The sequence below is a fragment of the Colletotrichum destructivum genome, chromosome 6, assembly GCF_034447905.1.
Source record: "Colletotrichum destructivum chromosome 6, complete sequence".
Classification (NCBI taxonomy): Eukaryota; Fungi; Ascomycota; class Sordariomycetes; order Glomerellales; family Glomerellaceae; genus Colletotrichum; species Colletotrichum destructivum.
In genome coordinates, this window is record NC_085901.1 from 744,318 (window position 1) to 758,721 (window position 14,404).

The 14,404-nt window shown below is 49.0% G+C and overlaps 3 protein-coding genes across 3 annotated transcripts; 1 reads left to right on the forward strand and 2 right to left on the reverse strand.

Annotated features, from left to right (window-relative positions):
• Positions 1-1,490: 1,490 nt before the first annotated feature.
• On the reverse strand, positions 1,491-1,977 carry CDEST_09404 (uncharacterized protein). The gene is made up of 2 exons (XM_062925563.1): positions 1,734-1,977; positions 1,491-1,665 (listed from the first exon to the last, which is right to left on the reverse strand). The coding sequence occupies exon 1, from the start codon at positions 1,932-1,934 to the stop codon at positions 1,749-1,751; it is 186 nt and encodes a 61-aa protein (XP_062781614.1). The 5' UTR covers positions 1,935-1,977; the 3' UTR covers positions 1,491-1,665; positions 1,734-1,748.
• A 3,322-nt stretch (positions 1,978-5,299) lies between these two features.
• Positions 5,300-8,273, reverse strand: CDEST_09405 (Putative major facilitator, sugar transporter, major facilitator superfamily). The gene is made up of 2 exons (XM_062925564.1): positions 7,191-8,273; positions 5,300-7,123 (listed from the first exon to the last, which is right to left on the reverse strand). The coding sequence occupies exons 1-2, from the start codon at positions 7,282-7,284 to the stop codon at positions 5,556-5,558; spliced, it is 1,662 nt and encodes a 553-aa protein (XP_062781615.1). The 5' UTR covers positions 7,285-8,273; the 3' UTR covers positions 5,300-5,555.
• A 1,450-nt stretch (positions 8,274-9,723) lies between these two features.
• CDEST_09406 (uncharacterized protein) lies at positions 9,724-10,497 on the forward strand (the record flags this gene model as incomplete). The annotated part of the gene is made up of 1 exon (XM_062925565.1): positions 9,724-10,497. The coding sequence occupies one exon, from the start codon at positions 9,724-9,726 to the stop codon at positions 10,081-10,083; it is 360 nt and encodes a 119-aa protein (XP_062781616.1). The 3' UTR covers positions 10,084-10,497.
• Between the last annotated feature and the right edge of the window lie 3,907 nt (positions 10,498-14,404).

Below are 14,404 nucleotides of genomic sequence, written 5' to 3' on the forward strand. Positions count from 1 at the left end.
AGTTCTGAGTGTGCCGGTCCTTTCCCTCTGCGTACATGCCTCCCCCCTGTACCGTGACGTCAAGTCGATAGCTGACTTGATATGCCTCTTGTCAGACTGGTCAAATCCGACCGGTCGAACTCCTAGCGGCGTATCAGGATGTCCTGGCCCTCGCGGTAGTCTGAGACCACGACGGATTATCTCTTGAAGAACTCAAGCCAGACCTGGAAGATGAGGTTCTTGAGACAACGGGGGTGGTTAAAAATTTGGTCGAAGATCCTCGCAGGCAATTTCTTCCGGGTTTGGGGCATGTCCATAGGGAGACTTCAAATGACCAACAGGCCAATCGACCGATACACAAACATGCGCGCTCGGCGTAACATCAACCACGTTGCCTAGGTTCTGCATAGCACAATTGACACCTTGAGAGTTAAAGCTCAAGATGCAATGCTGCGCCGTCACCACGGACCTAAAGAATAGGGCTGGCATCAGAATCGAATGATAAGAAAAAGCGTGATATTAGACTTTGTCCTACATACAGTAGACTAGGATCCCTTGTAATGCTTTCTCTACCGCTCTGCAACCATTGGATTGACGCAATTGTATCCACTGCCTAGAAACTGTAGGACTTTAGGCAGGCCCTCTAGCAGTGAGTCTATCGTCCGCAAATCAAACAGCGACGACAAACAAGCCATTTCCAGCTTGCATTTCCCAGACCCAAGTGCTTCCATATGAGGGATAGTACGAAAAGCTGCTTTTCAATGACTGTAAAGATAGTCGTTACGTTAAGCTAGTAGATGTAGTAACAGCGGACTGCAAGGAATTCTTTGTAGTGTAACTAGTGTTGCATAGCACCAGACCAAAATGCACATTTACTGCTTCGGATATCCACAACCCAGGCAGTTGTTTCTGTAGACCATACAACTCACATATGTGATATGAAGGCGAACGACAGAGGCCGTAACTGTGGTAAAAACGCCAAACGAGAAGGCAATTCGACTGGGTCAAGAATCTGCATTGAATGGTGTTCTCCTCTCAAATCAACGTAATTACAGACAGCTCAACAGTATCCCCCACGTCTCAGCAGGTCAAGGCTCTCATACAGAAGCCAACTAGGAAGTCACTAGATCAAAAAGGGGAACATACATAGAAGACTAAGAAGTAGGTCAGCTACACAATCTGCCATGACCAGCGGCCGGACGACAGGCGAAGTTATTAGCCAAGACAAGTAGTAGAAGCCATCAACTGCGAGGTCCATGCAAGCACCATCAATAAGGTCAACACCAGAGCCGCTGCTGCTTTTACAGCCAGGAAGGAAACCATGCATACAAATCAGCAAGTTGCGCGGTCCAAAGGATACACCTTGGTGGACCGGACCTATCACGCATAAGCCACGCGTTACTGGGTTGGATTATAGTCAAAGACAGGGTAGGAGAGTTCATCCCAAGTTAGATTTCAGGTAATCAGCTACAGGATGCACCTAATTCTATGCTTAGGTGTACCAGTCTAACACAATCTACACATGTTTACGTAAAGACAAAGTAGACAATGCAAACTAAACTCAGCCCGCTGGATTGCTTCTAATTTAACTCTGGAACGCTGATTTGTATGCTTTTATGCTCTTGTACTAGAGGAAGAGCCACAGGGCGCAGAATGATATGCAACAGCAGCTAAGCTACTGTGTCTCTGCGCGAGCCCTGTTAGTAAAAGTTAATACAGTGATAGAATCAACACGAATAACAGAAAAGACGTACTGTAATTGGTTTGAACTACGGAGTGCATTGGAAGTTGTCGCAGCACCCGAAGGTTGGGCTACCATCTGGATTGTTACCCGTTTGGCACCGAACGTCCAGTGGGGGCTTGCATAGACCGTCGCGGGGACCGCATGCAGCGGAGGCCCCAGTGGTGAGAGCGGCGACAGCGAGGAGAACTGAAGAGGCAGTAGAAAACCACATGATGATTTCGCTTGGTGTTTGAATAGTGATGTAGAGTAAGGTAATGATTTTGATGATCTGGAATGTGGAAGGAGATACAGATTTGCTGTCTTTTATATCTTTACAAATCGGCCTCCATTTTGCCAACGCAGGGGTTTTACACGAAAAGTATCCGTATCGCTAGTCAGTCTCAGCTCTACTGGAAGCTTATTTAAATTAAAATGTATCAGTTTGAGGTTTTGGAACAGGACTACGGAGTGCTGTGGTATGAGGATGGCACGGGTCACAGGGATTATGCGCCGTCCTACATAAGAAGAAGGCCTACGTTGCCTTCAAGTTAACATGCTATGGCATGATGGGTAAGTTTGGTACCCATATCATGTAGTTCATAGCTTAGGACCACTGCTGACGTGGATATACAACGCGATTCGCTAGGCACTTACCTAAGTGTGAGAAGGACCTATGCTTAGATCAGCTTGATTTCTAGCCAGAAGATGCCTAACATAAGCATAAAACCTTTGGCCGCAACCATAGTAATTGCATCTGCCGGTTGACGATGGTTTCTGAGTGGATATTCACTGCCAGCCTGGCCTGGTTAGGCTGCGGGCGTAATGCAGCTTATGCATAAGTACGGCGACTTTTACAAAAACTGGATCCGAATCCGAGCCTTAGGTAGTGGCAGAACTGGGGTTACCCTCGCCTAAGTAAAACTGACTCGACACATCCGGCACTTATATCAAAATGTACAGTCGGGCTGGATTGTCCTACAGGGTATATCTGCCACTTGTTCTTTGGGTTTTAAGGGGGTAGTAGTGATGGGTCAATCATGTGTACATCGAGTACGTTGTGGTCAGTGACCACTTCCACGGCGGCTTTGCTCACATCCGAGACGGCGAGAGCTGCGCCTCGATGGGCCAGGTAACAGATGGCCGTAGCCCGTCCGATGCCGCTGCTGGCGACGGTGACGGCGATGACACGGCCAGAGAAGACTGGGCAATAGTAGCTGCCATGTCAATGTTAGAGTGCGTGAGCTAGTAGCAATGATTGGACTGCGAGGTTCTGGGAAAGGTGTGAGTTGATGATTCTAGTGACGTTAATTGCTTTGGCGTTCCTTCTTTTCAATAGCTTGTATTTCAATTCCTCTTGCTTTTCCAACACCCAGACTCCTTTGATTTGCAGCCGGCCCTCGCGGTATTCTCACCCCAATGTGCGCACTGACATGCCACAAGTCTCAAAATGACCGGAAGTCGGTGTTCTCTTCCCGTCAATTCTTAGGAAACAAGCTCCTATAGACTCCCGGAACACGACGGTCCCAAGAAATGTGCTTCAACCCGCTGGCGTTTTTGGATCTTTCCTTCTTGATGACTGCAATAATGTCATGATGGGCCTAAGGAGGGTGAGTGATGGTGTCACGAGCCAAGTGGGGTACCACCGGTTACCCAAGGGTTGAAGGGTTCGGATACAGAGACGGCGGACTACCGAGACGGACGGCCTCATCGGATCTCCTTAAGGAACAGAGAATGAAGACCAAAGGCACCAGTGCCACACCTCCCCCCCCCCTCCCCCCTCCGCGAGAGGAGCGGGGGGGGTCTCCGCCATTGTAACCCTGATGTCTACTCAATGGCCTTCTCCTTACTACGAAGTTTGTATTTATAGGGGGAAGGAGGCCAGATATGAATTTAGTCACCTATTTAACCCTAGTTGACCTTTCTACTCCGTATAGCGCTCCTGACAGGTGGGGGGGTCTGCGAGTCAGTCCTGAAACTCACCTTGGTTTGAGTCGTACGTGCCCCTAGGATAGGCCCAAACACCCTGTATTTGTCCTGTTCCTCCATTCTAGAGGAATAGACGCTTCCAATTTTTCATTACCCAAGTACTTGCATCGCGACACATACAATATCAGCACTTCGCTCACTGATGCATCTCGAAGAAGTAGAAGATATGGACACTTCTCTAAGTCATCGTTTCCAAAAGTGTTCTCTACGTAAGACGTAACACATCCCCACGTTTCCCGGACACCAACTGCTCATAGCTTACAGCAAGTCTTTTCGAATAAACAACTTCGATCCATGGAATAAAAAGACCTGTCAGTACACCACTGTCTCTGGATAGAATGTCAAAGTGCTAGCTCGTATAGTTATTTGCAGAGGCCAGAACACCACAAACCAGTCGCTTATCTTGAAACTTCTGAATTTTGAGATGGCAAAGATGTTGCAAGGAGATTCTTATCACAAGTTTGCAGAATACCGGTGTTTCTTGAAGGGCCGGGCTGGGACATCAGCTTTTCCACTTGGAACAAGGTGTTACAACAGTAGGTCTGAAAATAACAGGAGAATTGAGTCAATGAGTAAATCTGCGTAGAATGGCTGCCCTAGCGTTTGGAAAGCAGCCGATGCTTAATATCGTAACTGTACGTCATAAGAAAGTTAATCTTTAGTATTTTTAAGATTATTAGTATGCTGGAATAACATCAGACAGACAAAGACCCTGCAGAATAAACATGTTCCTTATTTTTAAGGGCATGCACAGCTGCACGTTTGTTGTGACACTCCAGTGGGAAAGGCTCTTTACCAGTGCCTTGGTTTTGCTATCATGGACGCATTTAGCATATGTACCAGTGTACTGGTGGTACAGATAAAGGCTGTGAAACAAGGGCATGGTAAATCATCGTTAAGGCTTATCAGAAGTACAGTCTAGGTCAGTTGCTCAAATAGCTGACGACGGTGTCTTGTTTCTGTAAGTCATCTGTAACGTTCATCGTCACGTTTGTTACGTCCTGATAAGGTGCTTGCTTCCCCACGGGGTCTGGAACGTGCCAACAGTCGATGATGGAAAAATCTGGCCAGACCCCAGTCATATTTTGCCCAGTCCCCCGAGACATGGGGATGCGGAAAATCGGCAATATACTAGCGGCAGAATAGAGACCGAGGACAGCGGCGTAGGGCCGCGTGCCGCTAGGCCGGCCGAAGAGCTGGGCGGCTGCACATACCTGTCCGGGTTCCCAAATGAGGTAGCCCGAGGCTGACACAAACTGCAGACTCGCTTTCATGTCATCCGATATGGGGCTCTGCTGATCATGGAAGCAGACCAAAAGTGAAATGTGGTATCTAGGGGGGATGTGCGGGGAAGATATCATGGGGAACCCATGGGGTGTGGTTTGAGGCTCACCCGCCCGGACTCTGTCCCGAGCAAAATGATGGTGATATGCGCCAATTTGTTTCTTGAGTGGTTGACAATGATTCTTGACAAACACCGGAAATGCACAAGTCTGCTTCCCGAACTACGTCCGAGGTAGGAAAGCACACGCACTCGTCCATTTGTAACATCGAGAGGGTCACCGAGGCACAGGTCACGGCGGTCACTAAATTGACATGTTTTCAGAACAGCAGAGTCATTTAACATGTTGTGGTATCTAATGCTCGAAATCTAGATAATCTAGTGGTATCTTAAGAACGGTTGAAGTTCGCGAACTTCATATAAGAGAATAGGAATTAATGACATCGGACCCAAGTCCGTGCCCAAGGTGAGAAAGCCGGAGTTGTCCGGCAAGGACATAATTCGTAGCGATTAAGTCGCTTGGGAGCCTCCCAATCGGCCAAGCAATTGAGGAAGCAATGCGCCATTTCAAGGAAATTAACCTCTTCAAGACTTCTCCGACTTCTCGACGTTCTGTGTCTCCTCGTCCTGGCGGGCCCACAAGCCGTTGGGCTCACTGCTGCTGGTGCTGCCCTCGCGGCGGTTCTCGCGAGTGGTAGCATGGCCGTTCTCCTTGTCATCCTCGTAGTGGATGAGAAGTTCGCCGTTCTTGCCATAGCGGTGGGGCTCCTTGCGGGCAACATCGACCACATCGAAGGCGCCCTTGATACCGGGAGCAGCCTTTGCGAAGATGGAGTCCATCTCCTCGAGGGAGCGGTAGGCGGTCTCAGGGAAAAAGAAGTAGGTGACGGGGACGATGATGGCGTTGATGATGGCGAAGATGGTGTAGGTGTGGTGCTTGATGGTGTCGAAGGCGACGGGAGTGATCATGACGACCATGAAGTTGAAGATCCAGTTGGCAGAGGTCGAGAGGGCGTTGGCGGGAGCGCGAATACGCAGGGGGACGATCTCGGCCGGGTAGAGCCAAGTCATGCCGAGCCAGCCAATGGCGAAGAAGGTGTTGAAGACGAAGAGGAACACGATACCGGTGATCTGGCAGGCATACGTCGACTGAGAGTTGACACCGGCGAGGATAGCCATGGTGAGCGCCTGGCCGACAGCACCGAAAAGCATGAGCTTGCGGCGGCCGACACGCTCAACCAAGAAGACGGCGGGCCAGGAAGCAATAAAGTACTCGGTACCGTTGAGTGCGGCCAGCAAGTGGGACATGAAGCGAGACATGCCCAGGCCGGAGTAGATGACGGCGGCGTAGTAGGTGATGAGGTTGATACCGCAGATCTGCTGGAACATCTGGTTGACGTAGGCGATGCAGGTGCGGTGGAAGTTGCGGTTCTTGTCCATGGTGAAGAGATCCTTGAAGCTGCCCTTGGACATCTCCTCGACCGTCTTCTTCATGACGACGTACTCGTTCTTGCAGTAGTCGTCGTCCTCGGGCAGGTCGGCGATAGCGGCGATGACCTCCTTAGCCTCCTGGTCGCGGCCCTTGAGGATGAGCCAGCGGGGAGACTCGGGCAGGTTCCAAACGAAAGCCAGGATGAAGACGCAGAAGAGGATCTGCAGGGCCAGGGGGAAACGCCACGAGACGGAGCCGGGAGCGAAGGACATGCCGAGGTCGATCCAGTAGGAGATCATGATGCCACCGCTGATGAGGGCACCCTCGATCATGACGAGCTTACCGCGCTTGTGAGAGCTGCACGTCTCGGATTGCCAGGTAGGGACCGTCGATGTGTTGCCGCCGTTTCCGAGGCCGGTGATGATGCGTCCGATGATGAGGTGCTCGATGGAGAAGGCAGAAGCCTGGAGAGCGGCGCCAATGACCATGATGGCGGTGCCGAGAATGATCATGCGCTTGCGGCCGAGAGGGTTACCGATGAAGATGGCGATGATGGCGCCGAGGAAGCAGCCCAGGTTGTACGAGGCGACGGCGATACCCTGGTTGGTAGACCGCTGGCTGGTGGTGAGACCGACGCTGATGCCCTTGGGCTCCGGGTCGATGGTAGGGAACTGAGACTGGAAGGCCGGGAGGGTGAGAATACCACCGGTGACACCCTGGTCTGTAGAGCAAGTCGTGTCAGTTAAAATGTTGTCGTCTCGAATTCTTATTGTTGTCTCAACACCTACCATATCCGAAAAGCAAAAAGTCACATCCTGCGATGACACTGATGGCCCAGTTGAGGCTCTTGCCACGAAGGCCGAAGTAGTTGAGCTTGCCCATCTCGAAGACTCTTTTCACAGCGGAGACAGTATCTGATCGGTGTGTTCCCAGACAGTGTCGAGGGCTGTAGGGGTCGTAGATCGGGTCGGGAAGGGAGAACGGGATAGTCGAGATGAAGAGGTAAACAAACAGGATGATCAGATGCGAGACGGGGCGGCGGGCATCGACTTATAGATGAAATCCCAAACAGACGGCGGCAGGGTAAAGATCGGCAACGTCAGCGCCAAAGTTTTGACTTCCTGCTTTCTCCTCACCATTCAGGTAGTCCGCTCCATTCGCTCATGCCAGAGGCAACGCGCAAAAAAAAGTACATGCCTCCTCCCTCACCTGCATTGACATGGTATGGTAGTATGGCTTCTCGTGCCAGCCTCGGACCCTGGCGCCTTGTGCTGTTCACACCCAACCCAGAAAGCCCCCCGGAAGTAGCCAATCCCCAGCCGCCCCTCAAAGGCTTGCCCCGATTCTCCCCAATCCCCGTACGATCCAAGATGCCTCTGGAGAGAGAGAGAGGGGTCCTCTAATCCGGAGGAGGATGAAGAACTCCCCACCTGGATCCACGGGCATGGCCGGAGGGGGGGAACGAGGAACGAGGAACGGTGACATGTCGTCAGACAAACCAAGTTACCGTCATGGGACGCAAGAGACCCATGCCAGCCAATACGGCGCCGAGAAGGGCAAGAGTTTTGCGGGTTCGCCGTCGTTGGACGGTGTATACGGGCGTCTTCACCGCTCTGAGACGCGAGGGCGTGGAGACTTTGTCCTTTGGAGCGGCAGAATTCGGAGAGAGGCCGACGTAGAAATGGTACATCTGGCAATGTAAGGCAATAGTAAGAGAGCACAAAAACAAAAAGCACTCAAAAGAGCCGCCAGTGTGTCCATTTCCGTACATTATCGGTGGGGTTTTGATGGGGTTTTGTTGGAGACCACGACGTCATATCTCGGACGGTTTGATACACAAGTATTCGTGGAGACGACTGATACGTTTTGGGCAGTCAAAAGAGGGCAAAAAGGTACCCTTGTAGTGTGTCCTTTGTACATACCAACCAAGCCAGTAACGTTGGTTCAGTCAGATCTGGTTGGTTTGAAGTCCCCCCCGCCCGAGCGACGTCGTATGCGAGTCAGGGAGCCCTGCGCGAACCCTGCGGCAAACCCTGGGCCGAAGGTGGGTTCGAAAAGGTAGAGAAGCGCCGAGGAGATTGGGGGGCTCTGCTCACCGGCGGCGTATGGCATTTTAGCCGCTCAGAGCGCTTGCAACTGCGGGTTCTGACTCTCTCTCGCTATCTCTTGTCCGACCGTTTCGCTCTCTGTTTGGTTCCTCTGCCGGATTTAAGCTGGGCCCTCCGTCGTGGGGACAACCGGGCGACAGAAACCAGGTTTCATGTTGAGAATGCTCGCACGCGATTTGTCAACGTCGGCAGCTGTTGGTGACGGGGTGTGTTGACGGCGGTGGACCGTATGACGTATAGCCTCGCTACATGTTGCTCGTTTCTATCATGTCCTTTTTTTGGCCGGTGAGCGTCACTCTGGGGACTTGGGAGGTTCTCATGTCGAGTTACAACACGACGTTGACGGTTGACCAGAAAGACATGTCGTTCATCGTTGGAAAAAGCTTAATTATGCTAAGACAACCCCCAAGGAACGACAAGCCACGACAAGACAATTTCACTGGAGTTGGCACTTCGCCAAATCTCTTGTCGATTGCTTGTTCGTTGCCTATCCCTTGGTATGGACCGTATGGTGAGTCCCTCGCTACTTGTCCTCCAAAAAGACCCAAAATACACTGCGGCTAACTATGGGGATTATTGGAGCCAAAGTGGGATTCTTCATTTCAAGCAGACACGCGCCGGAGGATGACGTCGTTGGAGAAGAACTTTTTCATTTTGTCTCTCGGCCTTACCCTATCAGGTAATCCGAGGGCGCACGCGCGAGAGGAGTTACGGGAGAGCCAAGCCAATTGTAACGGAGTGGAAAAGCGTCGGTATGGCCAATAAGAGACAATGAAATGCAATGAAGAGTGGCCCTGAGAGCGGACAATAGACGGGCCTATGTCTTTTGGGTCCTGTTTCTCACCCACACACATTCCCGCAAATCACTTGTAGAAACGCAAACGCCGGTCAGCTCTCTCCAGACCCCAGTCAATTTCCCGCCAAACCCAAAGTGAGTCGAATGGAGCCCGCTGCGACTCTTTTGTTGGTTGTTGCTGCACGAAACGGCAATGAAGCCGATGTTGGACCTTCTTGGCGCACAAACCACTGCATGTTTCGACGGGCACCGGATGTATGGTGACGTACGGGACGACTCGGTCGTTGCTCTCAGTTCAGAGAGAGCCTTGCCAACTGACTGTTGTCCTTTTTCATCGTTCACCTCGATGGCTTCCGGAAAGATAATCGTTTTGCTGATCGGTTCCCAGCACACTGGTTTAGCCAACCGTGTCGCAGAATGCATTCCCTGGCAGAACGTGGTCTCCATCGTTCCAGCTTTAAGTCGCTGAATTTCCCATTGTTGACAAACACGCAGTGCCAATCGCCAGGACCATATAGAGATCTTCACCGCAGACAATCTTATCAGGGCAACAAACCGTTAACCGATGGAGGCAGTACCCTGACTCTGCATGTCTTGGACGGTTTGTCTGACCCGGATGTCTCCACAAGTCAAGGGATCGATGCCTGGCGCAAGGGGCAAAATTGGGGCCTGCCTACGATGTGGCCTGAGAGAGGAGATGACTTGAAGAGGCAGAACAAAAGCATACACACAACGGTGGAAATCAATACCGGGGATACGGTCTCACCCATCGGGTAAACTCGTGTGTGTCACGAAAAAGACGTTGCCGCTCACAACAGACACTCCACCACATGAACGAGTGAAATTGTCTGATGACTGGCGCCCGGGATCAATTCCAACACTCAGATTTTGCTCATCTCGATTCAATCCAGTAGTAGCAAATTCCCGATGTAGAACAGATTAAGAAAATAACCACGGGAGGCGGGAGCGCCAAGCTGACAACATCGCCGATTCGCCGGCCCGGAAAATTCTGCACTCTCGGCCCCATTCCGTGGAACCAAGTTTTTCTGGCTCTGGTGTGGATCCGGACCCTGGCCGCAGAGAACTCAGGACCTGTGATTGCTAGAGACTCGGATTCTGATTGAGGCAGCCCACGTTAGACCTTTGACTCTCTGTACAAAGGGTGGAGATGAGGGGGAAAGAGGAGCCGATGAGGGAGGGAAAGGAGGAGGAAGAGGAGCAACGGAGCAAAGAGCAGGGACTTCGTGTTGAATCACATGGGGCGCCGCAGTCTGTACGACGCGTTGAACAAATCTGTGGTTCTGCCCAACATGCTGGATCTCGCCTTGAGCATGGTGCCACTTATGATGCCCACAACGAAGAACCATCATGTGACGCAGTGGCGAGCTGCCTATCTCGACAACTTACAATAGCCGCGACATGACGGCCTCAAACCGGCCCTTTCCTCCTCGAGCCGGCATGTAGCCTTGCTCTAAGGAATGTCCGCGTTAGGGGTCCTATCGATTTGGAGACACAAGCCGCGCCCGCCACGCCTGTGGTAAACAAACAAGGGCCTTAGCTTGCTTGAACATGACGTTTTTGCTTGGTCCCTGTGTTTCTATTCTGTACCTGGCTAGACTGCTTCTGGTTCAACTCTCCTTGCGGCAACACGATAGCGGCACCGGAATCTCTCCGAAGATATGACGACGACTGTTTCTTGGCGTTTACTGTCATCACGGAACACAATCGATGACGGGACACAACCGTGCTAGCGTATACCATCAGTCAGGGTATCAAGACGCATAGATGCCAACCAAAGATATGGGTCTTTTCAATTTTCCCGCTCTTTCTCGGCACCTGTAGACATGAACAACAATAAGAGGCTGGAAACAAAACGAAGAATACTTATATGGGGTTTAAAAATCATCCCACTTTGGCTGAAGTACAAAAGCTGTCAGTCAATTGAGCTAGACGAGTGACCTTTTTACTCTAAACTCTTTCACTAATTAGACGGGTGGCATATTGGTATTCATGCAGCACGGTTGCTTGCTGACGTTGAGATCTGGTCCATCGCGCACTATAACTCTTCACTATGATGTCGGGACAACTGCCCCGATCTTCATGATCATCCACTGCCCCTTATTATACGGTTAACTTTGACAGTCGAGACATTTACTTGATCCCGCAACCCCCCCACTGTACTTGAGTACAGACCATGGTTCTATTCAACAAGGCGCTGGCGGGTCTTGTGTCGCTGTTGCTCCCAGTGAAATACGTATCATCCTGATGTCGGTCATAGCCCGGCGGGGCCACCGAACGATCTCACTAAATCTCATTGACTAAATTCGGGATGTTGGGGTAGCGTCAAACGATTTTGGGTTGCAGTCAACTTCACTGATGCAGCGTTACCGGCGCTCTTGCGCTCCTGTCAAGCATACATATGTGCTGGGGGCAGAGGCTAATACACTGAGTACAAAGTTCTTTTACTTCACTCGGAATACAAGCCACATACCAAAGTTTTCCGAACCTCTCTCTGTTCTATATAATGATGCCTAGATACCCAGTTGATACCTCCTAATGTGATCTTTCTGAGGTTTCTCAAGCAACATCTCATCCAGAGCAACTAGCCAGGTTAACTGAGAAAGTCAAGAAAAACAAGCAATTATCGCCTGTCTGAACATGGTCTAAGGTAAGCCAGTCGTAATCAACAGTTCTGAGCTGTTGGCTTGTCTTCTAAATCGTTTTAGACTGGGCCTTACAATGAGCCGAGACCGTGGCTACTTTTACTGTGGGCTTGGGTTGTTTAAATCACATGCCTTTTTCTGATGAACATCTCGATGTTGTTCCTGTTTCTCCAAACTCATGCCACCTGTCTTAGTCTACTTGAACACCTATTTAGGCGATGGGAGATTCACAACAAATGATCTCACTACAATTGCTACTTACTTAGATTACCAGGCGGTTAAAAACTAAGGGTAGAGTTCTCTTAAAAAACCCTACTACATACATTTGCAAATCACGAAGTCCGTTGATGCAACAGACGACTTAATGTCACCCCTATATCCTGTTCACCATCCAGCAACAGACTATATGTATTTGACAATGAGGACTTATGCTTTTAGCCTCTATTACTAGACTTAATGTTTTAGAACTGTCTTTAGACAAAGGTCCTCCGCTACAGTGTAAAGCACTAATTTTAAATACACGATGTAGATACGGGAGGGTTTAGAAGGGATAGCAGTAGACATGATAAGGAAATCGCCTTCAGCCTTAATTGTATGATAGGGAGGCTCCTCTCGTGGCAGATGTGTCAAGACGGAAAATAGGATTAACTCGTTACCTCAAGGTGTTTGTCCCCCTTAAATGCCTGCTTAAAACTCTTAAATATGTCATATCCTCCTGTGACGTTTCTTTAACCCAACTATATCTCATTCGAAGTGCTAATCTAAAGATCATTAATGCCAAGTCTTCAGGTGTTCGGTGGATTCATTAACTATGACATGTAATATCAAACATCAAATGTTAAGGATTGCTAAGAATCTTCTTCGTTTGAAGCTAAAGTAGGAGCTACAAGCAGAGCAAGGTGATAATAGCGCTACAACAACAAGTGAGACAATTAACGAAACCAGCTACACATGTTGGCAGCTGCTGTTTCAACACTATATAATAAGCCTAAAAGCAACCTTTTACGCTAATTGCAGCTGTTCTTACTCATAACCCATAAGTCTACTACTGTTCAACTAAGCCCTTGCTATCTTAATAATAAAATGTATTTTAAGTCTTTAAAATTAAGTAACTAGCTACTCTAAGGTAGTTACAATGAAGTCGAAGGGAAATAACATACCGAAAATAAACCTGAAACCTGAAATTAATTATTATATGCACGTCTGCAGACTTGTTAGCTTTCTAAACTACAACAACGAGTTTGTAGATGCTTTGAAAGTTTTTATGCGCTTTTTCTACTGGAAATATAACACTAAACAAGAAAATCTAAGTGTGTTGACTTGAAGAATAAGGCTTAGGTGAATTAGAACAGACAGCTTATTGCGTTCTGCAAATAGATTATCATAATCTATAATCGCATATTAGTATAATAGTGTAAGCTACTGCGTCTAGATTCGGTGTGTATAATAATACTAGGGTATCTTCAAATCTCTGCGCCTCGAAATCATTATGGATAACTTACAAAATCTTAGGGATTCTTGCGTAGAAGTCCAAGTCTTCGTATATCTTCATGCTAGGCGATGCTTATCGTTGTTCCTTTAGCACTGAATTATAGCAGCCTAAGTTTGCAAAATCTCAATTGCAACACTTGAATACTTGTATAAGCTCCGCTCAACCTCTTTTACATCATAACATGAAATCTGTCAATAATGCACTACAAGTATATCGTAAAAGAGAAATGTGGAAAAGGGTTCATTGAGCACAGTGAGAGGTTAACCCCTGCCCATTTCGAAATTAAAAGTCTAAAGCAAAGGATATTCAGATCAGAAAACGTACGGTAGGATCTCAAGCAACATATTGCCATTGACATTGAGAGAAATTTTAGTTTGTTCTAGGTAGCCACAGAAGCACAACGAACGGCTCGGCCTATTGTGATTTGTGTTCTTTGTATTAGTGGCAACCTGTACTCGCCAGCTAAAGGCTTACACGTAGTAAACAATAGTGATTTCGGATCTGGGTTAACGACTGGGATAGATATGTGTCTTGCGCTACGTGCAGCGCAGCAGAGTGAAGATATGCAACGCAGTTAAATGACAGACAGATAGACTCTACCTAGTAGATACATGTAAATAAACCTAAGGGGATCATGCTGCAAGAGTTCTTCCAGCCTGGAAAAGACTCCGAGGAAGAGAAAGACCACGAATCCATTATTCTAGTACAAAACCTTTATAATCGCAAAATGAAACTGTTGATTGCGGCGAGCAACCAACGCCTTTTAAATCCCTCGTGACAACCTGATACTTGTTCAAGCCGATTCTCACTTAGGAGGTCTTACTACCCAAGAGAAAGCAGGAATTTGTGTAACCGCGTAGCTTGTCGACTTTCAATATCCCAGCCTTCATCTCACACGATTTGCTGACCATCGCCAAGCCTTTTCAATGTCTTAGATTCAGAA